The 27,383-nt window shown below is 39.4% G+C and overlaps 1 protein-coding gene and 1 pseudogene across 2 annotated transcripts; both read left to right on the forward strand.

Annotated features, from left to right (window-relative positions):
• Positions 1-461: 461 nt before the first annotated feature.
• Positions 462-9,095, forward strand: LOC143160530 (retinol dehydrogenase 8-like; annotated as a pseudogene). Its single transcript, XR_012995394.1, has 7 exons — positions 462-527; positions 2,156-2,260; positions 3,364-3,525; positions 4,491-4,670; positions 5,795-5,888; positions 7,594-7,777; positions 8,703-9,095. The product of XR_012995394.1 is annotated as a retinol dehydrogenase 8-like (transcript).
• Positions 9,096-12,922: 3,827 nt separating this feature from the next.
• On the forward strand, positions 12,923-25,351 carry DR1 (down-regulator of transcription 1). Its single transcript, XM_076337752.1, has 3 exons — positions 12,923-13,246; positions 18,875-19,038; positions 22,353-25,351. The coding sequence occupies exons 1-3, from the start codon at positions 13,027-13,029 to the stop codon at positions 22,497-22,499; spliced, it is 531 nt and encodes a 176-aa protein (XP_076193867.1). The 5' UTR covers positions 12,923-13,026; the 3' UTR covers positions 22,500-25,351.
• The last annotated feature ends 2,032 nt before the right edge of the window (positions 25,352-27,383 follow it).

The raw sequence follows: 27,383 nt of genomic DNA on the forward strand, positions 1-27,383 counted from the left end.
CAAGTTAATAAAGTTGTCTGACATAAAGCAGAGGAACAGAATTGAATGTATTGCAATTTAAAGATTAGGCCTAAGTTAAGTGTTTTGTGTATTAAAGTGTATCTCGGCCAACAAACCTATCTGTTGTATTTCAGCAACTCTGCAGGTGGGTTCCACAAATGCAACCGTTCTTCTTTAAGTGGTTATACAAAACCAGGCACAGAGTTTGCTACCGTTGACAAGGTCAAGATACACTCATCAAAAGTATTTCTGCAGTTTCAGATTATTTATTTTGCTATTATGAAAATTATGATGTAGCAAAAAAATACTGTTTACTTATGGAAATAAATATATTGTGTGTGTTAAATCAAGCTATTTGTTTCTCTACATAATAGTAAATGAAAAACGTTAGAATTATGTAGACCAGTGTAATAATTGAAAAATATTAAACTAATTTTTTTTTCCTCTCTTTAGGCAGATCAATTTGCCTTCAGGCTAGAAATCTATGCATCAAATTTCAGACAGATTTTTTTTAAGCAAAGGAACGTGTAAGCCCTTCAAACCAGCATTTCAAGTGGAAAATATAACCATTCTGTAATTACAGTTACATCACAACACTAGTGGAATTCCCCTAACATACTGTTGCATAAAGCCTTGCTTGCTCCTCCCACATGCACTAAATATAAATGTGCATAAGCAGCAAAAGCAATTTGCCTAATATCTGAATCAGCTAAATAGCATTTGCACTATAATTGTGTATCTGGATACTAACTTCTCTGGTAAACACGTGGGTCAAATCTGATAAATAAGGAGAATCATAATTACATTTTCTCATTTACTTTAGATGCTGTCTTGCTATTTTGTTGCTTGCCTGAGAAGTTAATGATTCCACTTGTTATACCGTTCAAGTGAATTTATTTGTTTTGGAAAGGAGGGACTTTTTTTTTCCCTAATATAATTTCAGTTAAATGTTTCTGTAGAGTCCTACTTTTCTTCAGTTACTAACCAATTTACATCTATGCAAATCCTGGAACACTAAGTTCATTCTTCTGAGCTGCATTGTGTTAACATGGGGTTATTGAATCTTGGAAAACATTTTTCTGTGTATAATGGCATTGCAATTAGCTGAATGCTGTTCAGAAGGCTAATGGCTTATTAAGGTCGTTCTTTTTCTGTCGCTCAGGATGGGTTATAAATTTCACAAGAGACTGATTTTCTTTCTGAATGTAGTATGCCTACAGTTACCGTACACTAAACGTGAACTGAACCAAATTGCCAGTCCAAGTGTCCCTCTGTTTAATTCAGAGTTTGTATGCAAAGTTGGTGGAATATTTTCTCCAAAACTAAAATGGAGTCAGACACCATGCTAGTTCTGATTTGTTTTTTTTAATTTTTTTTTCCAACTTGTAAGTTGGAGAATAGAAAGTGTTTTAGAAAGTGAATAGAAAGTGAAAGGGATTTCAGTGTTAGCAAGGATGTAGTGAAGCTGGTCTGTTCAACAACTTCCTGGCTGTTCTTCACTGCCGGCATACTTGCTTACTTTCTCTGTTCTTCGTTGGGAACAGTGCCAAAAAGAAATGTGAAGAATTTAGACAAACAACTTGGCTCTTTCCAAATCCGCATCCCATTTTTCAATTTACTTTTTCTGTAAAGCCTATTAGGACTCTTATAATAGTAAGGCATCAGGGAAGAGATCCATTTGTCATTCTGTTGCAAAAGAATGAGGAGGGTGCTGTAAGTGTAGGAAGCCTGAACACCTTTAGCAGACGGATCCTATTTGGGTGCAGTTTACTTTCCATAGACATGAGTGGAGGACTTGTCACTACAGACTGATTGCAATTGTGGCAAGGCTTTTCCAGCTAGTAGTACGCAAACTGCTTATTCCGCTATTAAAAAAGTCCACGTAGCTTACAAATGTCTAATTTTAAAGATCAATCAAGTTTGGTATTAAATATAGTCCATGTTGGTAATGCAGATTGTAAGCTCATGCAGGAGCATTTGCTTCTGTTTTTGTCTAGTTGGAGATTATCCCTTAATCGTGCAGGGTCCAGGTGTGCATTTTCAGATTTGTTGACTCAGGAAAGCTGGAGATAGTATTAAAGGCCAATGACATTATACTGTAGCTACATTTAGGTTGTTGCTCCTCTGAACAAGAGCTCTTGCTTGAACCACACAGTGCAAAGAATGGCAAGAAGAAATGTCCTCATTACAGGTTGCTCCTCAGGAATTGGACTGGCCTTAGCTGTAAAAATGGCAAACGATGAGCAGAAAAGATTTAAAGGTAAAAATGTATCTGTTATTTATCTTTATAAAAAGATCTTCAAGGCAGTATTTTTTTTTTCCCCCCCTCTGTGATTTAACAGGTGATTGTATTCAGTTTGGTGACTTCTTTCTTATTAGTTTTCCCCCTCCTACTATCATGAAAATACAATACAGTGAAAATATACTGCTGTAAGCAGATGATATTTCTGTACCTGTATTGAAGCTGAACAGCTATTTGAACTGAATAGTTTACAAAAAAACCCCCAGACAATAGTATAAAAACATGTCTGCAGCATGCTACCTCGGATATACATTCACCGTTGCAGTGAGCTTTGCTTCTGGCTACTAAAATCTTTGTTGAATGAAACGTACATGCCTGTTTGAGGACCAAAGAAATCAATTTAGGAAAACAGTTCTTAAATTTGCACTTTTTTCCTTAAAGCATGTTTCATTATTCCAACCCTGTGTAGGCATAAGAGGGTGGAACAAAGGGGCTGGGATTTGTCTTTCTGCTGCAAAATGGGATATTTGCTATGATTGAAAATGGATGGCAAGGCAAATACAGCAATCTGTGGTAATTCAGTTTCTCACACTTACTCTCACAGTATTTTACTGCTAACTGACTGCATGCAGATTCATAGTTTTCTGGGTAATTAGGCCACAATAATGATAAAACTAATTTCTATTTTGACAGAAGAAGCATCTGTCTTCCACTTTTTAATAAAATTATGGTTGTTCTGCTAAACATGTTGACGGTGATTTAAAAAACAAAAAAAGGCTATCTGGAATCCAAAATTAGGTTTTAGGTACCTAAAAATGATTCAGTGGCATAACTTGATACCCATTATTTAAAGTTTTGGTGATCATATTATCTTCATGTTCTTCATTGTGCATAGCGGTTTAATTCTCCTCTTGAATTTCTTGAAGATTTCAGAACCAGACTCTGGGAAATCAGTGACAATAGATGTTGAAAATAAATTCTTTCTATTTTAAGTTTTTATCTGGGTTCTGTCACTGATATTTAAGATACAGATGTAAAAGTAATGTTCTTTAATACTTCTCAGTAAGACTGCCACAGAAAAGGTTTTATTTCTGATAACTGTGGCTTCTGGTGTGTTGCAGTGTATGCCACAATGCGGAATCTGGCCAAGAAGGAGCCACTCGAGGAAGCTGCAGGTCGCAGGCTGGGCAAAACCCTCGAAATTAAACAACTGGATATCTGTGATGAACAATCTATTAAAACTTGTGTGAATAGTATCCCTGACAGAAGGATTGATGTCCTAGGCAAGTACACACTGTGTATGCTATGAACAGATACCAGTTTTCTATTTAACATCTTCTCAGATACCCTGGAGAAGTTTAATTAGTGTATTTTTTAAATGATCAAAGTAATAATAATCACATAGTGTATTCTGTTCAAGATTCTTAAGGCTTCATGCAGATATGAGTGGATTAAATCTCACCATGCTTCTATGAAGTAGGGAAGCTTATTTTCCCTGTTTACAAAGGAGAAACTTGATCACAGAGAAGTGTCTTGGATAAGATGATAAGGTTTTTAGTAAATGTGAGAAGAGAACTTTTGCCTAAATTGACATCTTCATGAACAAGAATTTCTGCCCTATCGATGAAGCATAGCCCTACTTACAATGAAGGCAACAGCCCTCTGTAGTAAGAAAGCAACAGCATTTGGGAACTAGCAAGTAGAAGAACAAATGCAAAGAAAGTAAGGATACTTTGATTTTGTATTGAGAATTGTAATTGTACTTCACAAATCTTTCAATGAGAAGTGTATTCATACTGTTGTGCTAAAAAAAAAAAATCGTAGTAAGATGGAAATTGCTTTACACTATCAACTATTAAATCTTCTCTAACAGAAAATTATGGACCTGCCTTTACTTTGATTAATTATTGAAGCACAGAAACAAATATAGATCATTCTTGGTTCATTTTTCCGTAATCTCTTTATAATTTAAAGAAAAAGGACTAATCAGAAATAAATTAGTTAAAATGCAAAATATCGGATAATTTAAATTGGATTAAAAGCATAATTAAAAATAAAAAATACAGAAGTGTCAAGTGTATTTGCAAAGCTTTAGTGACAGAATAACATCTTTTAATCCTTTCTTTAAGAATTATTTAAGGATCATTTAATCCTTAATCCTCATTTTACTTTCAAATGCTTTCCAGTAAAGATTACAAGTTAATGTTTACGGATGTTACTGCTCGCTGTTGTCTTCCATTTTGTGCAGTTAGTAATGCTGGAATGGGGCTCATTGGACCTATTGAATGTCAAACCATAGATGAAATGAAAACTGTGATGGATACCAACTTCCTTGGACCGGTTTGACTCCTGAAGGAGATTTTGCCTGACATGAAGAGGAGAAAGAGCAGGCATATAGTTATAATAAGCAGTGTTATGGGAATACAAGGCAAAGTTGTTTTTTTTGTTTTTTGTTCGTTTGAACTAAGAGTTCAGTATTCGAAATCTAAAGCTTACCTCTTTTTATCTGAAAAAAAAACAAACCAAAAAAACCCGTAGGAGCTAGCATATCTAACTATTGTGCTCTGTAATGCTGAAGTTCCAACTATAAAAAGCACAGCACAGACCTGATGTTTTTTATACATCTAGGCAGTATGTTACTACACAGTTACTCTCAAAACAATTTAACAACAAAACCTGCAGAGTGAATTTTTTTTTTAGAGTTTTAACTCAAACTGATTACTTTTATTTATTTTTGAAAATTTTATTATTTTATTTTTGTTATCTGGAAAAGAGGGTTTAGTAGCATTGCTTTTCGCTTTCCTATTGCAAAAGATTATGGGGACAGGCAAACATGCTTACTACACTCTGCACAAAATAATGGAATAAAATCCAATCGTGTCCTGGACAACTGTACCACCTCTTTGTAAAGTTTCTCCTCTCCTAAAACTCTCACAGAGTCTAATTTTAGCCACAGATAATGGTGCTCCTACTTATGTGTTCCACCCGGTCTAACTGTATTTGATTCAGTTGTTACAACAGTGGCATTGATCTTACCTGGATTATTCTGGTGAGCGAGGGTGCTAAGTCAAACTGCGAGAGTTGTTATTGTTTAATACAATACTTACCATCCACCTAAATGGATTGACGGAGTGCTTTTTCTAAATCACTCTGATGTAAGCTGGATCTCTTGCGTAATCCTATCTCCTGCACTGCACTGAGCTTCTCTGTTGATCTATAGCCTATTAAAGCCTTGCTGATAAATAATGCAGATGGTATTGTATGTTATGGACGCTTTCATACCTTAGACTACAAAATACTTAATATCATCCAAAGAGATCACAGCATCAGCTAGGAGGAGGAAAAGCATTAGTCAAGCATTCTTTCCTAGAATAAGCAATTTTGAGAACGTATGCAAAAAATCAGCATTTAGATTCAGTATACACAAGGATTTTTCTAATGCTTTCCCAGCAAGACTGTAGACATTTTGGGAAAATACAAGAGTTTTTTAAACTAAACTATTAGTATGTTGAATACAATCACATTCTCGGGATGTTTTGTTTGTACCATCAGGTATCTTATTTAATGATGTTTATGCTGCATCTAAGTTTGCTGTGGAAGGATTCTGTAAAAGTTTAGCTATACAAGCACTCAAGTTCAAACTGCAGTAAGTATTGATCCACCGGTGTAAATTGTATTTTAGATAGTTTTAAATATATTCAGAGCTAGCAAACAAATTTTTAAAGCTTGCTGCTATCTAGGAGAAACAGATTGAGGAACCTATGGAAATTGTACATCACGAAAGGCATAGAAATGTCCACATTCTTCACACTACGTAAGCAAATAAAAAGGTCTAGATGCTAAAATAAACATGTTCTCTTGATCAGTTAAAGGCTGTTTAGCTTTGGATAAAATACAGTTTATGTAACACTTCTGAAAACAGATCCTTGCATACAATATCATAGGAATAAAATTACAGTATCAACCTGTAATATTTTCCTTTAGAAAGGATAACAGACTTCTTCGGCAATTCACAGATAAAAAAAGTTCAAGGGCTTATCATAGAGAGAGAGCAAGTGGAAATCCATCAGAATGGAACACAGGGCGAGATACCTATAATGACAGGAGGTGGGAGGAAATTGAGAAGAATGTGGTGTACTACTTCTTAATGTTTAAGACAGTATTTAAGAGAATGGTCCTGTTCATCGTCTGTGGGACTTCGGGGTTTGATTTGTCACATGTATATTCACATTCATGTAATTCTGCTGCTATTCTCTGTGTGTAGTCCAACAATTGTTAAATATCCATTGCATCTCTGTGTGCCTAAGCATTTAGCCCTTGTGCTGTGGGAGAAGAGACGGCTGCTGTCATGGGATTTCAGAGACAAGGCAGCATCCAAACTGTGGTTTTGCATACTTTTAAAATAAATATATTGTAAATGATACACAGGCTATACCAGAATTGATAATAAGATTTCAAGAGTGTAAGATACAGCAAAAAGACGGTTAAAAAAAAGAAAGAAGAATGGGAAAAGTCCAAGGTCCAGTGTGAAGAGTGATGCAAGAGAAAGGGCTTTAATTCCAGCGGCAGCTGGAATTCTGCTATCAAGGTCAATAGCTTGATTTAGTTGTAAAGAAGAGCCTGACCAGAACTCAAGTCTAGGAAGAGGTCCTATCCCAAAGAGTGTTTAGGTAAACATTGTGGCTGGGAGTAATTACTGACTGAGAAAGAACTGCCGGGAAAGAACTGGCCAGTAACTGTATTTCAGTGATTTGCTATAATATACTACTGAGCCAAATAAATTTTTCCAGATTTGGCAGCAAAATTCTCTATATTGTATTTCATTATAATATTGTGGAGGGATCTTGAGTTATGTAACACTGCCAGCTCGACGAAGAAAATCCATGTTTGTGCAATTCCCCCCTCTCTTTCAGCTACTTCTGGTATTATCATGGGGAAGCTATAATAAAGAAATCTATGTAGGATTTTGTCCAGAAAGTAATGAATTTTGTTATGATCCTCTAATTATTTTTCTTAATAATTAATATAATACAAGTTTTTGTGGATAAATCCTCCTTTGGTTCCACAGCTGTGAGCCAGCAGGTAACGACTGCACTCACTTCTGCCATGAATTAAGGTACAGCACTTCCCTGAAATTAAAGCTAAGCAGATTTCTACTGCTACGTGTGGATGGGTAGGAGCATGAGAGCAATGATGTGGTATGGATTGCCTTTTCAGAATGAACTGTTTAATATTGCTTGCTAATGTGTACTCACAGCGCGACTCTTCAATATTCTTTTTTGAGAAGGGTAGAGAGGTGTATTTCCCACGGAGGCTAGTCAATAACCAGTATATCTTTGCTTTTTGAACAGGTTAAGTTTGATTGAACCAGGCCCAGTGGTTACAGAGTTTGAAAGAAAAGTGTTTGAAGATGGAATGAAAATGGATCTTTCAGCTGCAGATGAGGAAACAGCTGAGATGTTTACTAATATTTACCTTAAAAATTACAAACAAATTTTCAAGAGCCTGGGACAAAGTGCTGAAGATGTTGCAGAGGTAACTCATCAACAATTCTGCACCTTCTTTTTCCTCAGATTTTTTTTTTCTTTGTAATTTACAAATGCGCTGGTTGGTTGGTGGGGTTTTTTGGTAGAAGCACTAGATTTAATTAAATTTAATTTACACAATTTAAAATTATTTTTAAAAACTCAAGAGAATCTCGAGAGTTTTAAACAAAACCCTTCAGAATATTAGAAGAGTGTTTATTTTGAAGTATCGAAGACAACTATGAATTGTAATTTAAATACCACTGATGTATTAGATGCACTTATACATCACCTGGTGAAGTCTGAACATTCTGCATTGTTACCACACATCTACACAGGGTTCCCGCCGTTGTTGAAAGCCGCTCTCCCCTCCATCTCACTAAAAATTCCTCTGCTAATGTGACGTTCACTTAGCTATCCCAAACCACCAAGGCACAGTAGAAGATACATGGACATAGCTTCTGGTGCTTGGGGCTTCCTGCAGGAAGACAAGTTTAGGCAAGCTGTGGAAGGGGACAATGATTTCGGGTACTTACTGCTAAGGAATAGTTTCAGTGTCAACCAAAGATTCCCAGATCTTGCTGCAAAGTGCACTGTTCCGATCCTTTCCCAGGGAACTGTAAAAGAAAGGATCTACCTGTTATGGGCATATAGGCATAATTTTGGAGGAGTATTCAGGATACTTGGGTGTGAGATGCTATCACTGTGGTATACATAAACAGAAATAGGACTAAGAATAAATAAGAAGTACTTCTTATGGCCTTAAAAATATTTTAAGAGAAAATTCTAATGAAATTCTAATAAAACTACATAAAGGTTTTACATAATTCTAGCACTTCATTCTTCTACTTTTCCTCTGTTTAACTGAAAACTAGGTTTTTACTTTATTGTTTTGGTAAAGGTTCTTTAACAATTCTGTTTCTCATTCTTGACAGCATACAGTGAAGATAATTCTTGCAGAAAATCCACCTTTTCGCCATCAGACCAACACCTTGTGTACTCCGATGACAACCCTGAAATATGCAGATCCAAATGGAGATCTACCCATTGATATATTCTACAAAATGGTTTTTCATCATGACAAAAATCTTCAATGCGAGTCTTAATTTTATCAAATTGCTAAGGTGGAGAAGTAGAAAGAGCTTTGACCTGGGAAAACCCTCACAGTAAGTATGAGATGATGTAGTGCAAATTGGAATTACTTGTTGTAGCTACTGATAACGCAGTGTGTTGTTATTCAAACGCCTTTGCTCTGTAATTGTGAAAAGGCATTCAAGATGTTTATTTGAGCTTAGCAAAGATATTCAGCTCAATGCGTTTATCTTCAGCTTTACAGTTTGCAGAACCTTTAAATTAAAATCCTCTAACTATAGGTTTATTCTGTTTAGTGTTTGCTTTTTACAGATATCTGTTTTCATGGGAACATGAACATTGACTGGTACTTGCATATTCAAATTAACCCGATCCCCTTCACTTATTAGAATATAATACATACTGAGATGTGCACTGTATGTAAATAATTTAGATTCTTAATATGATAAAAATATTTTATCTTTTTACTTATTAGAATATAATAGAATTAGTATAGTAATCCCTCAATCACAAGAGTATTCTCATTTTCAGAAATCAGGTCTATTTACCAGTAACATAAGAGAAAGTCTTATCAATCTTAAAATGTTAAATCTTAGAATATTTATTATTCGTGTATACATAATATTCTGAATGCTTCCTTTATACGCGGTGGTTACTGGCATATTACACATAGTGGACAATAAAACGTTTTTTAAAACCATCTCAAAATAAACTATCTTCTTACTGTCTGGGTACTATTTTTTGCAAAAATAACAAAATATTATTATAGAATAGTTTGGGTTGGACAGGACCTCTAAAGGTCATCTAGTCTAACCTCCCTGCTGTGGGCAGGGACATCTTCAACTAGATCAGGTTCCTCAGAGCCCCGTCCAACCTGACCTGGAATGTTTCCAGGGATGGGGCATCCACCACCTCTCTGGGCAACCTGGGCCAGTGTTTCACCACCCTCAGCGTAAAAGATTTCTTCCTTATCTCTAGTCTAAATCTACCCCCCTTTAGTTTAAAGCCATTCCCCCTTGTCCTGTTGCAACAGGCCCTGCTAAAAAGTTTGCCCCCATCTTTTTTATAAGCCCCCTTTAAGTACTGCCAGGCTGCAATAAGGTCTCCCCGAAGCCTTCTCTTCTCTAGGCTGACCAGCCCCAACTCTTTCAGCCTTTCCTCACAGGAGAGGTGTTCCATCCCCCTGACCATTTTCGTGGCCCTCCTCTGGACCCGCTCCGACAGGTCCATGTCTTTCTTATGCTGAGGGCTCCAGAGCTGGATGAGTATGGATTTGATGGGTGGACTGTCCGGTGGGTGAGGAATTAGGGAGAGAAGGATGTTATGGGGGACCGTGTCAAAGGCCTTACAGAGGTCTAGACAGATGACATCCGTAGCCCTTCTTGTGTCCACTGACGTGGTCACCCCATCACAGAAGGCCACTAGGTTGGTCAGGCAGGACTTGCCCTTGGTGAAGCCATGCTGGCTGTCTCGAATCGCCTCCCTGTCCTCCATGTGCCTTAGCATAGCTTCCAGGAGGATCTGTTCCATGATCTTCCCAGGCACAGAGGTGAGACTGACTGGCCTGTAGTTCCCCGGGTCTTCCTTTCTTCCCCTTTTAAAAATGGGGGTTATGTTTCCCCTTTTCCAGTCAGTGGGAACTTCACCGGAGTGCCACAACTTCTCAAATACAATGGCTAGTTAGCAACTTCATCTGCCAGTTCCTTCAGGACCTGCGGATGGATCTCATCGGGTCCCATGGACTTGTGCACCTTCAGGTGCCTTAGATGGTCTTGAACCTGATGTTCTCCCACAGTGGGCAGCTCTTCATTCTCCCAGTCCCTACCTTTGCCTTCTGCTGCTTGGGCGGTGAGGCTCGAGTAATTGAGTACGAGGCAAAAAAGTCATTGAGTACCTCTGCCTTCTCTGTGTCCTGGGTAACCAGGTCTCCCGTTTCATTCCGGAGAGGGCCCACATTTTCCCTCATCTTCCTTTTATCCCCGACGTACCTATAGAATCTTTTCTTGTTGCCCTTGATGGCCCTGGCCAGATGTAATTCTATCAGGGCTTTAGCTTTCCTAACCTGATCCCTGGCTGCTCAGACAATTTTTCTGTATTCCTCTTACCTTATCAGTAAGAAGTAATTTAAATCCATTAAATGCCTTCAGTGCCTTGAGTGGCTGAAGCTGAGCCACAGGCTCTCCTGTTCCAAGGCATCCCAGTAAGTACTTATCAAACCAAAATTCCAGCATGAGGAGGTCTTTTCCCTCTCTTTCTCTCAACCTAGTCTTACATGTCAGCTGAGGCTAAGCTGGGGGCCTGGGTTTAAGCGCTGTGCCTGCATGGCATTCTTGTTCTCTGACCTTCCAGCCTTGCCTTGGCGCTGCCCCAGGCCGAGACGAAGGCTGCAGTTTCTCAGCACGTTCCAGCAGCAGTCCTGGTTTCACTAGGGAGAGCCCAGCTGGAGCTCACTGGGGATATGCGAACTGGCTTTCTCTTTCCCTTGGTGCTTTTCTAATCTAACTCTGTGCTGGGACTTGCAGTGGCCCTGCCTCGCCCTGCCTCTCCCCAAAGGCTAGCTCAGAGGAGCCAAGCAGCAGCCCCTGTGTAGGCAGCTCCTGCGGATACCACGCACTTCAGGTAACACTTGGTTTGCTTTGCAGTCATGACCCTTTGGTGAAGCCCAAGGTGTGTGGGGTGCGCAGGGACCTCCCCAGGACCGCAGGCAGGGGAGTGGAGGACAGTGCCCGCAGCAGCCCCTGCGCACAGCTGGAGGCCTCGTTTATGCTCCACTCATGACTCAGACTTCCTTCTCCAAAATATCAGGCTGGTGCCTGCACCCCAGCATATGTGTGTGAATGGGGCAGAGGTGGGAATAGCAGCTAGGCTGCAAATGAGACGGCAGGAATTAATGACTACGGTAGAGTGCTGCTGGGGCTGAAGGGAGCACAGCTGGTCGCCCCTCTGCACCCCGAGGTGCAGCCAGAGAGACCCCATCACCGTCCATTGAGGGCGAGGGTTCAGCGCAGGGTTACGGCTCGGGCAGAGGCACCCAAAGAACAGCAGGGCCCATCAGCGGCGAGGGCTGCAGCTGGAGCCTCCCCTTTCCGCTCAGTATCACTTAGGTGCCATCGTCTCTGGCCTGCAGCTCGGGGCTGGGCTGCTTTACCGCGTGTTTTCCCTTTGCGGCGGGAACGCTGCAAAGAAACGAGGAGCTACCGAGGGCACAGGTTTTAATGGGCCTTCCACAAATCCCAGTGTGGTTTGGTTGATCTTGTTCCGTGCAACCCTTACGCTACTGTTTATGGAGTGGATGAAAGTAGAAAAGGCAGCTTCACAGATGGACCCTGAGCAAATCCAGCCATGACCGCAACTCGCGGATGAAGAGCCGAGCACCAGCCACTCGTCCCGCTTCAGGAACGAGCCCGCCGAGGGTGTCAAATCCCCTGCTGCTACAGGAATTGAAGGGAAGGACGGACGGGCGGGGCCTGGGGGAGCCCGGGCGGGGACAGAGACCAGCTCTCGAAGGAGCCGAGCAGGAGCCGAGCGCCCGCGCAGCGCCCTCAGCCCCAGGGCGGGGAGGGCGGCGGATCCCCCCGCCGCTTCCGCCGCCGCCGCCCGCACGTGGCGCCGCCTGACGGGCCACGGGCCGCGCGCCGCCAGCGCTTCCGGCGCTCCCCGGGCGGGAGGGGCCAGGCGGCGGAAGCGTGTCCTGGTTTCCGGCGGAAGCGACGTCCCTCGCAGGTCGAGCCCGTAGTCAGACCGTTTCCGCCTCGCGGCCGCCCTCACCGTCGGGCCAGACGCCGCCGCCGCCGCCGGGGGAGGAGGGCGCCGAGCCGAGCCGTGCTGCGCGCGGGTGATTTGGCGGCTCGCCTTCCCTCAGGCTGTTCATAAGGCGGCGGCGCCAGCGCCCGAAGGATGTGGCGGAGGCGGCAGTGGCAGGCGCCGCGGGAGCCCTGAGCCCGAGCAGCGTTTCCCGGCTCCGCGCCACCGGCGGCGGTCCCCGGTCCGGCCCGGCCCGGCCCGGCCCGCTCGTCCAGCGGCGGCGCCGCCCCTCCGCCGCGTCGCCTCCCGCGGCACCGCCCGCCCCTCGCCGGCTCCCCGCGCGCTGGAGCCCCGCGCGGGAGCTGAGGGGGAGCCCGTGAGCGCGGGAGCTGAGCGCCTCTCGGGGAGCGAGCGGCAGCCAGGATGGCCTCGTCGTCGGGCAACGACGACGACCTCACCATCCCCAGGGCTGCCATCAACAAGATGATCAAAGAAACGCTCCCCAACGTCCGCGTGGCAAATGATGCCCGGGAGCTGGTGGTAAACTGCTGCACGGAGTTCATCCACCTCATCTCCTCCGAGGCCAACGAGATCTGCAACAAATCGGAGAAGAAAACCATTTCCCCAGAGCATGTCATACAAGGTAAGCTTCCGGAGGCGGTGTGCTTCTGCCCGGTACGCCACGGCTCATTCAGGCTTTGAGCCGCTCCTGCCCCGTTGCGACTTTTTCCTCTGTGGTTTCTTGCAGCTACATGAAAGACAAAAGTCGGGGGTCTTCTAAGGGCCTGGAGGAGAAGTATGTGTTGTCTGGCTTGTCAGTGGCATGGCGAGGGAAGGTTGTCTTTGTGTGGTTAGAGCGGCTGTTGAGTGTGCTCAGGACCAGCTCTCATTTTGTGGCTCGGAGAAGTCTGTGATGTTTCGAGTGGAGTCACCAAACCCATTCGTCTTTTTTCTACCTGTGAAACGAGGTCTGCGTTTTCGAATGTTTATGCAGATTTCTTTTACACCATGCTTTAAGATCCTGAACTTATTAAATGTCTTTCTAATTGGAGACTGACAAAAGATGTATGATTGAGAATGTGGGGCCCAGGCTTAAATCCAGAGTCGTCCTGCTTGGATCCTGTAAAGAGTAAAATATTTCTCTAGGACTGTCCTTGGAGTCTGATTGTTTAAAATCAAGTATTTGTATCTGTGGTAGAAAGCATTTGGACATGACCTATGCCCTTGCATCTTTTTCTGCTGTTGACTTCCACTTCCCCATGCTTGAATAAAAGGAGAGTTCTCTCTCTGTCTCTCACTTGCTTTTCTTTGAATTCTGCCACAAACGGGGAGTTTTCTTGTCTCGTCCTTAAGTCTGCAACAGGCATCTCTTTTCAGGAATCGTTCACTTTGCTGCTTAGGCAAGGGTTGTTGATACTAGTGTCTGCTACAAACAAATTTATAGCAGTAATAGTGAAAGAGTACTTCATTCTGCTGCCTGGTAGAGATATTAACAGTAGCATTTGCAGTAGAGCTATTTTCAGGACTGTGACGGTATCAAGTTAGTTTATGTTTGTTTGGCAATGATTCTCCGAAACAAAAAAAAAATATCTGATTCCTTTGGATTATATCAGCTTGCTCTCCAGAAGAGCTTCAAGTACTTGACTGGATTACGAACAGCAAAAGAAAATAATGTAGCGTGTATGGGCTTTAATATTAAATGAAATACATGTAAATCTGGAAGCTTAGCAAAGCAACTCCATCACAGAAGCTCAGGACGTAAAGAGTAAAACTTGTGCTTGCATGTGGAAGCATACTTTGGGTATGATGCTTCTAAATACATGGATAGTTTCTTCAAGTGACCACCAAAACATTTGAGCTCAGTTCTTAACACAGGAATAGACATGATCTTTAAGGTTGAGGACAATAAAGAATTCATGTATGAAAGTATTTTTTTGCCTGGTAGTGGTGGTCCTTAGAAAAGATTTCACCTGCTGCTGCCCTAGGGTTAATATGGGTTTTTTGGAAAGCAAATCGAAACCAAAATGTGTGTGTGTACGTGCGTGTGCACACACGTGCGTGTGCATATCATCAGCAGGTGGTCCCAAACCAAGTATTTTACTGGGTTCTATGTCTTCGTGTTACCAGATTTGAGAGTTAGGAAAAATTATTTTCAGATGAGATGGGTACTTTTTAGTCAAATATTGCTAAGGAAAACTTTGGAGATGTATCATTTTCGTAATGCTCCGGAGATGGAAGGAGTTGTTCTTGGATTTTCTGCTGTTCTTATCTTTAGGGAGGTATATGTGCTATTAGCTTCTTCCAGATGCTGGTCAGTTGGCAGATCTTCCCTCCGTGAGGTATGAGGGTTTAGGTCACTAATTTTGGAAACAGTGGTTATGCGTATATAGGTATAGCATTTCAGCATTTTCATCCGTCTTCGTACATTCTAGATACTGGTTATGTTGACCGTCTCTTAATGTAGCTCCATGACAATGATGGTAACAAATTAGGTAATTGAAATATGTTTGTTGTGGTCATCCAGATATCTTGTTCCTTTTGAATGCTTAAACTAGTTCATTTAGAAGTAAAATGAGGCTAATGGCCATCACGTCACACCTGGTCTGGTCTAAACACAGGCTGCTGCCAAGAGGAATCTTTTTGTACCCTCCCTAGAGCTGGATCTAGCAATTGCTGATCCAACTGACCCTGTTGCTTTTTGAGAATCTAGGGGGGAGCACTGTTTTCTGTCAGCTGAGTTTGCTGATCTGACTGTTCCTGTAGACAAGAAGTTACTGGATTGGAAGCAAGGAGCAGGAAGGGTATTTCACTGGGAAGGAGGAAGGGGAAAGAGACACTGCAGTTGGTGACACCCTGCCATTGGACTGTATTAGAGGTAATGTGAAACTGCACTTGGGTGTTTGGCAGCAGTGGTGCTTAAGACACCCCTTCCTTCGCTGCACTAGTGAAAAGTTGCATGGCCACGTGCTGAGCTAGAACTCTTTCCCCCTACCAATGGGTTATGCTTCAGATAGATGAAGTCCCTGCCATGTTTCGTTGTGTGGTAGCACAAACACTTGAGTGGCACAGTGCTGTCAACAGCATAGGGAAAGGAAAGCAGAGGCTTCTTGCATCCCATGAGAGATCTGATTTGGTAGATGTACTCAGACTATGCCAAGCGCTCACAGCTAGCGATAAAACACAAAGCAGCTCCCCTGGAGAGTACCCAAAGTCATCAAGGCTACATAATAGTCGTAAGTGGAGAGATAGTCTCCATATTCATTGTTGAATCCCACCATCAGGAACCCAGTTATGACTCTGAGACTCTAAAAAGCAAATTAATATCCTTCCACCCTGGAACAGAAAATAGCCTCATTTGACAATTACGCGAGCCGTGACAAAGCAGGCTTTTTATGATAAATTAAACTTCCGTTGAATTCTGAAAATGGTGAGATGTTAAATCACCATTTTTATGGATTTGATTACTTGGTCTACATAGAACTGGTGTGCAGTGAGGTAGGCAGTGGATTGATGGCAAATCCTGTAGCTTCTTTTCATGGGCTGTTAGGATACTGACAGTGTTTACATTAGCATTTAATGTTAACAAAATCCAAACAACTGTTAATGTTTGGGATTTTACTTTGGAAGTGTTTTTCTTTGAAAGGAGCATAAAAAGTTAAAAATCTCGGATATGAATGATCTGATTATATAAAAAACAAATGTGGAACTAATTATGCTTAACTGATTAATCAGAGGTCTGCACCTTCATGCAGTCTTAATTTAAGAGTGCGAGGAAGCCGGGGAAAGGATAGTGGTGATTCGGTGTTTGGAAATACGAGAAGTCTGCTTCCCACCCTGCCCGCCCCCCCCCAAAAAAAACCACCACAAAACAAAAAACCAAACCAAAGCTGTGTTTTGGGATTCAGTTGTTTAAATTTGGTGTGATCATTCTAACCTCAGTAAGATACTGAATTTTCAGCTATCTGGGTAGACATGTAGATTTCAGTCTCAAAAAATAGAAAGGCTCTCAGTTTTGGTGGAACAGTAGCTCTGCTAAAGTAGTAATCACTTGTCCCACGCTTTAGCACCATGCGGGTATAAAGGGATTCATATTCCTTCCATGTGTGTGTTCTGTAAAGCCTTGATGTGTTTCAACAAGATAGTAAATTTCTTAAGTCGTTTCACAGCCAGCAGAATTTTGATGCACTAGACCTATGGTGCATATATGGTTCTTCATAGCTTTATTATGTTGAACAATGGTACAAATCTGTCTTGGTTCTATCACACGTTTTCTTTTGGATATTTTTTTTTAATGTGCTATATTCAATACATAACTGTAAGTTCTTTCCATTGATTTATTTTCTTTTAAGGGACATTTAAAATTCCTGTAAAAACACATCTTGCTGTTGACTTCAGATTGGGCAGTCGTTCATACTCTGCAGCAGATTGCCAACCCTAATCACTGCGAATGTTCTTTTGACAAACACCTATGTATTTGCTATGATGGTTTGTCTTAGTGATGTTAGACTTGTAGAATTCTTAAAATTTTATACTTTGGTTAAAAAAAAACCAAAACAACTTTGGTTAGTTTACTGTATATACTGTTTACATTTTAAAATTGAATGAGTTCTTAAATATTTATAGACTGCTTAGCTAACCGGTTCTGGACCATGAGACATGGCTTTGCCTCCTGTCTGCCGAGGTTGGATTAAACAAGATTCTGAAGGTTTTTGGTAATTCTCACAGAAACTGAGGGCTAACTGAAAAAAGTGTTTCCAGTGTCTCTGTGTGGGCTGAGGCTGAACTGACATACTGTCTCTGAAGTAATTTGATTATCTGTAAATCAGTTTGTCTTCTAACTTTATTTTTCTTAAGAAATAGGTATTATGTAAATTCATTTGCCAAATGTTACCTGTTAAAGAATGGTAGTCCTGTATGACTAGAGAGCTGCACTGTACTGCCCTATTGAAGACAGTGTATTAATTGTCTCCTTGAGTACAGGTTGGAAGCTGAAAATTTACAGAATGCCTTTGGGTTGTTGTTTAGGTGTATGATACAATGTCATGCTGCTGTAATTATGGGTAGGGAAAGGTTGCTTACAAAATTAATGTTAGAATATAGTCTGAGTTAGTGTAACTAACAGCTTGTTTATAGCAAGTTGTTGGTTGCTGTTGTGCAGTTTATTTTAGTGCTATTTCTTGAATAGCTTGTGACATAAGGTTGAAATAAAGTAAGATAAAGGTTAAAACAACTATCATTCCATAAAGAAAACTCTGATTTATGTAAATGCTGGAAATGAACCAGGTGTTTTATTAAACTGGGACTTGTTTCTAGTATAATTGGTGTTTATGTAATATTTCTAGCATATTCTGTAACAGGTTCCACTTTGAGGTGTGTGTATATGTGGAGGCATATCGTAGTAACTGGTGAATCAGGAAACAGAGTGTGCGTTTCATCACATGTTCTACCTGGGTTTTTATAATCCTTCCTGTTACTTTTGCATTCTTTAAAAAAAAGCTGTTGTCACAGGATATAACTGCATTTCAGATTTCTTTGGGCAGATAAAAGTGCAAGATTTTAGTTTCTGAATACATTTTCATGTGGAGATAGGTAAAAGGGTTTCTGTTGAGAAATAAAACAATAAAGAGCTGCTACATAATTTTATATAACTTCATATGTGTGAACTATGCATTTTTAGCTTCTTGGCACTTGAAATATGAATTTACATATTAAAAGGCAAAAGCTTAAATTCATAGGTCTAAGGTAATATTAATTATTTCTGTCTTAATGAAGGATCTGTGATCATTTTACATGCATTGGTTTTGCTCTGTTATAGATTGCTAATTGAAGACTTACACCAAAACTGGAAAGACAGAATCCCTGAGAGATTAAAGGTTAACAATTCAGATAGGAAGGGCTTCTTAGTTGTATAAATTCTGCTTGATTCTGATATGTAGAAGACAGGAGAAAGATGTCTTTTGAAGAACAACGCCTATCTCTAGCAAAATGTATCTGAAAGCCCTGAATCCTCTGCAAGCGCAGGCTTCTTTGGTTGTACTTGACTAACGTTAATTTTTCTAGCCTGAAAACATGAGCTCTTAAATGGCATAGGAGAAGAGACAGGGAAAATAGCTGTCGGATCTTCTTATGACCACAGATTTTTGATCACTTTTCTATCATCTGGTGACAACCTTTTTACTTCTTTGTTTTAATCTTTTAAATAAACAAATCGATATCTATTCTCAAAAGCTTTGTAAAAGACGAACAATGTGTTTTCTTTCTTTCTTTCTAGCACTAGAAAGTTTGGGGTTTGGCTCCTATATCAGTGAAGTAAAAGAAGTCTTACAAGAATGCAAAACAGTAGCACTAAAGAGAAGAAAGGCCAGTTCACGCTTGGAGAACCTCGGCATTCCGGAAGAAGAGCTTCTAAGGCAGCAACAGGAATTATTTGCAAAAGTAAGTGAAGCAATACTTGTACTGATGAGGTTGGAATGATTAATGCTGCAGATCTAGTGCCACAAAAACATGTGCACACCTCAAGAAGTATCCCCTTCCTTGTGAATTGCTGTGGCATCTAAGATGCTATTGACCTTGCTGTTTGAATTGGGGAAAGTAAAGTCAACAAATAAGATGCTGCTACTTGTTACTTCTGTGATTTGACATATAGGACTTTGTGCACAAGCAAATTTTATACTCTAGGTTTAAAAAGCATGTTTTTTTGCTGCTACTTAGGTATTTCCATTCTACTGTAGAGAATACATTAAGAATTACTTGGCTGACAAAATAAAAGAATGACAGCTGATGTTCTAGGAAATTACCAGTTTTGATGCATTAAAAAGTGAAAATACCTTTTCTGTTTCTGGCCATCAGTGCATAAATGTTATTTCTTAGGCTTTGAAAGAAACATTTAATTGTTCAAAATTTCTAATTTGTCTTTTCCATCTTCCTTTACTCTTGGCAAGGCTCTAATTGAGTGAATTCATGCATAAATTTTTAAAGAGGCAATTCAGGCATAGGAAGAGCATTTGCCTGCAAACACTGTGTGCGTGCACACACACATTCTCCTTCATCGAAGCCTTTTCCCTTCCTCGCTTTCCCAGATAGTTTGTGAACATCTCCAAGTTTGAATGACTGAAAGCCAATTTTATTTATTTATCTTTCTACACCATCTTTCTCTCTACTATTCTCCAAGTTTGACAAGAAGACCATTCTCTAAACTAAGTGATGTGAAAATTATCTTGGATTTCTCTCTCCTCTTACCCAAGGCATGAGTCTTGTTTGCTTACTTTAATTTCCTCTGGTGAAAATGCTTATTCAGTTATATGTTACCATGTCTGATTGCTGTGACCTTCACTCCCCTTCCCTATACTTGTATCTTGCCGACACAATTAATAACTGTTGTCTGTCATATTACAACATGCAAACTATTTTAATCTTAATTGCATGATGAATTTTAAGGCATTTACATTTTCAGCATACCGCATAGCTATTGTCAGCATGCAGTGAACTAGTTTTGATAAATTCACGTGTGCCTAACTTTTGTTTGACTGTGCTAACATTAGAAAAACCAATAAGGCTGCTTCTGGATTAAGGGTGAGATTTACAAATAATAGTCAGTTTGATACCTGTTTTTTACTTACTTTTTTTTTTTTTCAAATAACTTAGCATGGTATACAAAATAAAAAAACAGCAAATAAGGTGTGTGAAGGGAATACTAGCTCCTGAGTAACATTAAAAAAAAAAAAAGTTGAAATCATGGCCACCTTATGTAAGCCACACTTTATCTAAGGAATGGCCCCTTGAGGTAAGTTTGTTCTTAATTCTATAATACTGTGCCTTAATGTCTAAACGAAGGCAATGCATGCAAGTTTGACAAGATTGTATGAATGATTTTTTAAAATAGTCTTTGGTAATATGGAAAACCTTTGCTTAGATTCAAAGATGGCAGTCTCATTTTTCAAAAATACTAGTTGTGATATGCTGTTGGAGGTACTGTAATTATTCTTAAAAATAGTTACACAAGTGCATGTTTGTTTATTTGTGCTAATCCTGTTAATATTCTAGAGCATGACACTAATGATGACTTCTTGCTCTAGTTTTAAAATACTTGCCTGTTCATCTTATGAATGTTTGACGCCTGTAGCTTGAATGATTGTAAATATTTGAAGTCAGTGGAATGGCTTATCCCAATGTTCATGCATGTCTAAGTTTCTGTGCAAGACAAGGGCCTTAACGGATTTGGGTTTTTTGAGGCTTCCTCATTAAAGTTCATCTGTGCGATGAATGAGTTAAGTTTACCAGACGCTTATAAAACTTCTTAGTCAATACAACTCAATGGAATTTTTCTTTTTTTTTTTTCCATTTTTTGAAATGGCTAAGTGATATCATTATAAATACGGCAGCGAGGGTAGGCACTGACAAAACGATGCATCCGGTGTGAAGTGCTGAGCCTCTGATTTCTGGTGCATGCATGTGTATCACCTCGTTGAGCGTACAGTAAACTTAATTGTAGCAGGGTCAGTAGGGAGCCCTATTGTTATCTTGTGTGTGATAAATATTTATGCCTCTCCTATGTGTACAGATGCTGTTGTCTTCCTTTGTTTAAAACTTTACAATGTCTTAAATTGTTTTCCAACGCTTGTAAGCTCTCTACCACTTGAAGTTTGAAATACTGAAGAGTCTTCATTGAGAAGGGATTTCTACCTCTGTAAAAGTATTTTCTTTTAATGCTAGAACAGACTGAGGAAATGTGACGCTTCTTATAATAATGGAAGACTGCTGTTTTTTCACTTCGTTAAGTAGATAAACTGGTTTTGATCATTTTCCAAAGCATCATCTTTTGGCATTTTGAAGTTTGCAAAACTGTAAAATTTGTTGATGCTTTGGTGAAAAATAGGAAAATTCAGTGAGCGCAATGGGATTAGAAGGGAAGTCATTACATTCTTAGTGATGACTTGTAAAAGTAGAAAAGTAAAGATGACTGAAGATTTTTGATTTTAAGAACTTTTTCCTGATGTTCACTCAAAGTAGAAATTGAAGTTTTAACCTTAACACAATTGACGAGTATACTGTTGAAATCAACAGTAATTGCTGAAAAACGAGTGAAAACCCTGGATAGAAAAATAAGAGATCACCAGTTGAACTATTTGAAACGTTTTGTTAGAACGTCTTGTACCTTTCAGTAAAGGACTGTAACTTTCTGTAGCAAAAGCCATCCTCAGTCTGCATACCCGAATTTGAGAAGACCTTACATTGCTCTGTTTTCCAAAGATTGCTTAGCAAAGTAAGATAATGGCTTTCTTTATGTTTCTGTAATAGCATGTGTCTTTGTGGTACAATTGGATGATTTCATAATTGCAAGTTTTAGTATTTGTAATCAACAAAGCTGTTCTCATCTCAGAACTGTGATTAAATGTTAAGATCCCTTGAAATTGAAGCCTAGAATTTCCATTGCTTTGCCTCACTTAATTTTTCCATTAGGAAGTGGTTCAGCACAGTCCCTACAATGGAACTTAAGTACACTAGTTCCTGCCTCTTGTTTTTGTAACTAAATCCTCCAAATGGTGGCCTCTTCAGAGGAAGAGAGAATATAGCTGAATGTCTTGGTACAAATAATTAAGGTACTTCTAGATGTGTTTTTATATGTACAATTAATAAAAATTATACAAAAGGAATATGCAGGTGCAGATAAAACTGCCTTTAAAGATAAGATGCTCTAGAGATTCTTCACAAGCTATGTATGGCCTTAACAATTAAATTCATGTCTTTAGGCTAGACAACAGCAAGCAGAACTGGCGCAGCAGGAATGGCTACAGATGCAACAAGCAGCTCAACAGGCACAGCTTGCTGCTGCCTCAGCCAGTGCATCCAATCAGGCAGGATCCTCTCAGGATGAAGATGATGAAGATGATATCTGAAATTCACCAGCTGAGTTTGTCTTTGCTAAGAAATATTTTTCCTGCACAATGAAAACAGTGAAATGAATGCTTACCTGTAAGTTTGTATGCATCATGGACTGGCAATTGGTATTCTAGGGGTGTCTGCTGTTGTGTGCTGTACATGTATAAACTGTCTTTTTTTGAACTCTTGAAGATTTAAGGTTCAGTATCATATCAACTTTGGATTTTTAATGGTGTATATGGAAATTTTAGATAGCAGTGCGTCATTTATTTGATCAATAAACAGTGTTACAATAAACAACGAGTTTATAAAATATAGTGAGATTTATACAAAAAGCTCTAAATCCACATTTGCATTTCTTCCCTTTTAACTAAACTATAAAATCTTACTTAGAATTTTTAATTGTTTTTTGGGGGAGTGGTACAGTAGACATAATCTGTTAATGGGAAAAAAGCAGAGTTCAGCATAGTAGAGTCTGAATTCTTAGTTCTTTTTAAAATGAGGATGTATATGGCAATAAGTATTATATATGCTCAAATACCACACTTGTTAAAATTCGAAAATGATACATTTTCACCAAGCTAGGAAAAGGTATGTTTAATAGGAGTTGTACAAATTCAGTCATTTTTTTGTATAGGGGTGAAAAAAATAAATCCATGGTTTTATTATGACATCCTTTGACAGTCCTAACTGAATATTTCACTTCAAAGACTGCCTGGTTTGAAGAACTAACTCTTCTATTATTTCACTCCAGTTTAATGTTAACTGTTGTTGATGGTATTTCGTAGTCCGATCTATTCATATTGTTGAAATTTAAAGCTGGAACTTGATGCAACAGAATTGTTTTAGTTCCACTGATGTAACTGGGAATGATTAAGTATTCAAGCCTATGAAGGCAAAAGCGGAAGCTAAGAGCATGCTTACCATAAAAGAGGGAATTTATTTAACCTTGATTAGTCATTGTTGTCAGCATAATGCTAACATTCTCCAGACTAGATTGTCACTGGATTACTAAGATACCTTGTTGAAAGATAACATTTTCTTCATTCAAATTGGTTCGTAGGTAAGTCCAAGTTTCTGATAAACTATTCCCCAAGAGTGATCAGCAATACATGGAACAGAAACGATGTAGTAGTCCGTTTGATAGTTAATTTGAAAATTCTGTTGATTAATGGATGAGCAGCTGTTCTTTGTGTTGAAATAAAGCACAGTAGTGTCCATTGCTGAGTTTTAATGTGTTACTTGAAGTAATACTGGCATGTCTTCTGGTACACTAATCTGAGCAGACTAGAAAAGCCACTTGCATGCTGCTGTAGGTGATCCAATAGCTCTCTAGCACCATGGATTGTTTTATTAACTTATGTCCTCAGCAGGTTGCTTTAGTTCGAATTCTCGAGGAGGGCTGCAGCAGCCTGTTTACATAAGGATGCAAACAGAAAATGGTGTGCCCATTTTTACATAAAATCTGAACAAGGTACAATTGGCATATATTCGGATCTCGGTCACATAGTGACTTTTGATTTAAATTTGTGATACATTGAGTAGCATATTGAATAAATGTGAACACTTCCTTAAATGCATTAATGCAGTGAAAACTCAGAAAAGTATTTGTTTGAATGTTTACATTTAAAAAACCCCAAACAAAACGAACCCCCTTTCATGGATACTATATGAAATACGTTAGGCAAGGTTTGACCGAGGAAGTGGTTTTCTGTAAAGGTTTAAGTACCAAAGGTAGAAAATCTAGTCTAGTGATAGGATGTTAATGTGCAGTGTTGGCTTTTCTAATTTGTACTGTAACACCTTCACACTTTCTATTTTAAATGAGTCTTTTCCTTTTAAATAATATTAGGTATATTTTCACACCTTTCTTTTCTGATGCAGAATTCAGGTTAACATTTTACTGCATCTGGTATGTATGGTGTAATATGTTTGGATCCTTGTGACCTTTCTTTTGGACATTCTTGTGCTTTTTCATATGCTGTATTCTTCAAGCAATAAAATTCTGATGTGTTTTTATAAAATTGCTTTTATATTTAATGCATAGTCTGTCTTCTTCATTGCATTTATAAAGAAAAAAGTTAAGACTACTTAAAACTCTGCTGTTATTTTGACCCACTGAACGCTTCTTGTGACCAAAGTCTTTGCAACCTGAGTGCTGTTGGATGGCATTGCTGTTCACTGGGGTTGTTAATGCTTGCAAACAATACTTCTGGGCTTGACCTGCTCTATTTCCTCTTGGGAATTGCGTTTTGTGTATATGCATTTTTATAACCTGACCTTCTTAACTTGAAAAGTTGGACAAACCCCCTGTAGATCAGGTATAACCTACTGAAATACTTTCTGTTTAACAAAGTGGAAGACCACAGGCCTGGGGAAATAAGAATATATGTTAGTCTCCTGTTGAATTAATTTCACGTAGATAGTCTTGTTTAGAGACTACTTTACTTATTCAGCCATTCCACCTCAAGTATGAAGAATAAACTCTGGCAGTTGCAGGGGGAGAATCTTCACTGATCTTTCAATAACATAAGAATTTTGTATTACTTTCCTGTTATGCTTCCGTGTACTAGCTGTTTAGTGAAGACAAGGGATTTCTGAATTTGTGGTACCACTGGTTTTTTGGTACACCAGATACATAGAGTGTAAAGTTTGGTTAGTGAACTGTATTGTTACATTGTCTCGGAAGAAACATGTATGAGGATGTGTCTGTTTCTTAAATATTGAGTTGATGAGATTATCTGTGAGTTTTCCATAATTATTCTGACAGTCTGTTTCAGAGTGCTTTCACTAAGTGACTTTCTTGCGAAATCTTTCTTTTCTGTTACTTTAATAAAGCGTATGTCTGCATGACATTGTGGATAATGAATATAGTTGTATTTACTACACTGAGGTACTTTTAAAGGAAGGGTCTTAAGGATTCTAAACATCAAATACTTAAAATGGTATTTGAATTTCACTACTTAATATGTGGCTAGTTGAGTTTGGTATTGAAACACTGGAAGGGAGTTTCTGCAAGAATGGAAAAACTCTCCGAAAGCCACGATTATTAATGGTGCTCTTCAGATTTTGTAAAAGTACCTCCGTTAAGGAGGACTCTGTGTAACAATGCCTGTGTTGATCTTTTCATATTTTTGAAACAGTGCCAAGTCAAGGGCATAAAGTGACTTAATGATTGTTGGGGAACAGCAAAACCCTTACTCTGAAACGTACACCTCATTTTAGTCTCCCAGTGTTGGATTGTGATTTTGGGTGAACCATGCGCAAAACAGTGTGGAAGGAGGAGTGCAATATGAAAGGTTAAGAATGCTGTGGTTACATTTGCTTTCAGTATTACACTACTGATCTAAGATGGAAAAGTTTTACTTTGCAGCTTATACAGTGGGAGCACATCAGTGGGATACTGGCCAGCATTAAGATGGATTTTGCTTACAGATAAATTAGACAGTCTAGCTCTTTGATCCCTTGCACTTGCTAAAAGTCTACTCAATGAATGTGCCATCTGTGACTAGAGTATGCCGGGTGTAACTCAGTGGTGAAAAGGAGTGTCAGTGAGGCTTGGCATAGGCCGGTTAAGGTTTGCTGGCAATCAGGAATGATAGGTTCCTTTTCAAAAGATGTTTGTGCTTAGTTTGAGTATTTTTTTTTTTTTCTGATTGAAACAAGTGTTCTTCATTTTTGGTTCTATGCAAACATAGCTACAGAAATGAGTAATTTTGAGAATTTAATAATGATATTGGAAGTAGTTATCCCAGTTCTTGGGTCTGTGGGGCAACAAGTATGCTAGAGCTGTGCATTCCTGGAAGGAAACAGATACAGTGAATGCTTGAATGGGAGCCTGTTCTTTTCTGTGATGCTGCACTATAATGCAACTGAGCCAATACTTGGAGCGTGGAGGTAGACAGTGAATCCAATTGGATACGCCAGATCCCATACATCAATCATTCATAAATCCCATAAGCATGCGTTTTGCTGTGTGGATGAGCCTAGCATAAACTTGAATAACCTAGGGTAGAAATACGTAGGAGATGATGCTCCTGCGTATGTTGGGGAAGGGGACATTTGATTTTAGTTCTTCATGGCTGTGAGTTATTGTCATGTCAACTACAGGAATACAACATGAAGACCTTTATCACACAGCCTGAACCAAATGTTCAAGTAAGGATTGACAGTACTTGCTACAACCTGCTTCCTTTTTCCTGAGTTTTAAATGTGAAGAGCTACTACGCTTTAGGTATCTGGGGTGAAGATTTATAAGAGGCATATTAAATTATGTAAAGATTACATTTAATTTTAAGGCTGAATGTTCATGTGGTTAATTTTTATAATACTTTAGAGATGATTTTTTTTTCTTGTTTCAAAGAAAGTCATGGGTATTAAACTAGAGGCACTGAACTCTATTTCCATTTGCATCAAAGGCAGAAGAATCTCACCATAGCAAGGTCTGGACTTGATTTCTCCCCTTCCCCCTCAGCCCCCACGTAGGATAACTAATGTTGTTGGAGTAGTAGTATCGCATGGTGTAACTTTGAACGATTTCCACACTCGTTTCAGTAGGAATTAGTCCAGTTTTGGTATTAGTTCAGTACAGGTCCTAGTCAGTAATCATAAACTTTTATATCTTCAAAGCATTGTACAAGCATTAATTAGGCGTAGGCAATGTTACACTGCCCAGTGTAATAATGTCGGTATTTGAACAGTCCCTGCTGTGCTTTGAAGTTAACACTTTCACATGATACAGAACTAAAAGGTGGTGGACTATGTAGAGGAAAAAGATGCTATCTTCATGTCAGACTTCGTGGAAGGGTGACTCATCTAGAGAGCAAGTAATTGGGAAAACAGACAGACTTGTTTTAAGAGTCATTGTCAGAGATGAAAGCATTTATTTGTAATAGCACAGT

The sequence above is a fragment of the Aptenodytes patagonicus genome, chromosome 5 (assembly GCF_965638725.1).
Source record: "Aptenodytes patagonicus chromosome 5, bAptPat1.pri.cur, whole genome shotgun sequence".
Lineage (NCBI taxonomy): Eukaryota > Metazoa > Chordata > Aves > Sphenisciformes > Spheniscidae > Aptenodytes > Aptenodytes patagonicus.

Coding starts and splice junctions, on each gene's coding strand:
- DR1 (XM_076337752.1), top strand. CDS start 13,027: ATGGCCTCGTCGTCGGGCAACGACGACGACCTCACCATCCCCAGGGCT. Junction 13,247..18,874: donor CCCAGAGCATGTCATACAAG/GTAAGCTTCCGG, acceptor CTTTCTTTCTAG/CACTAGAAAGTTTGGGGTTT. Junction 19,039..22,352: donor AACAGGAATTATTTGCAAAA/GTAAGTGAAGCA, acceptor TCATGTCTTTAG/GCTAGACAACAGCAAGCAGA.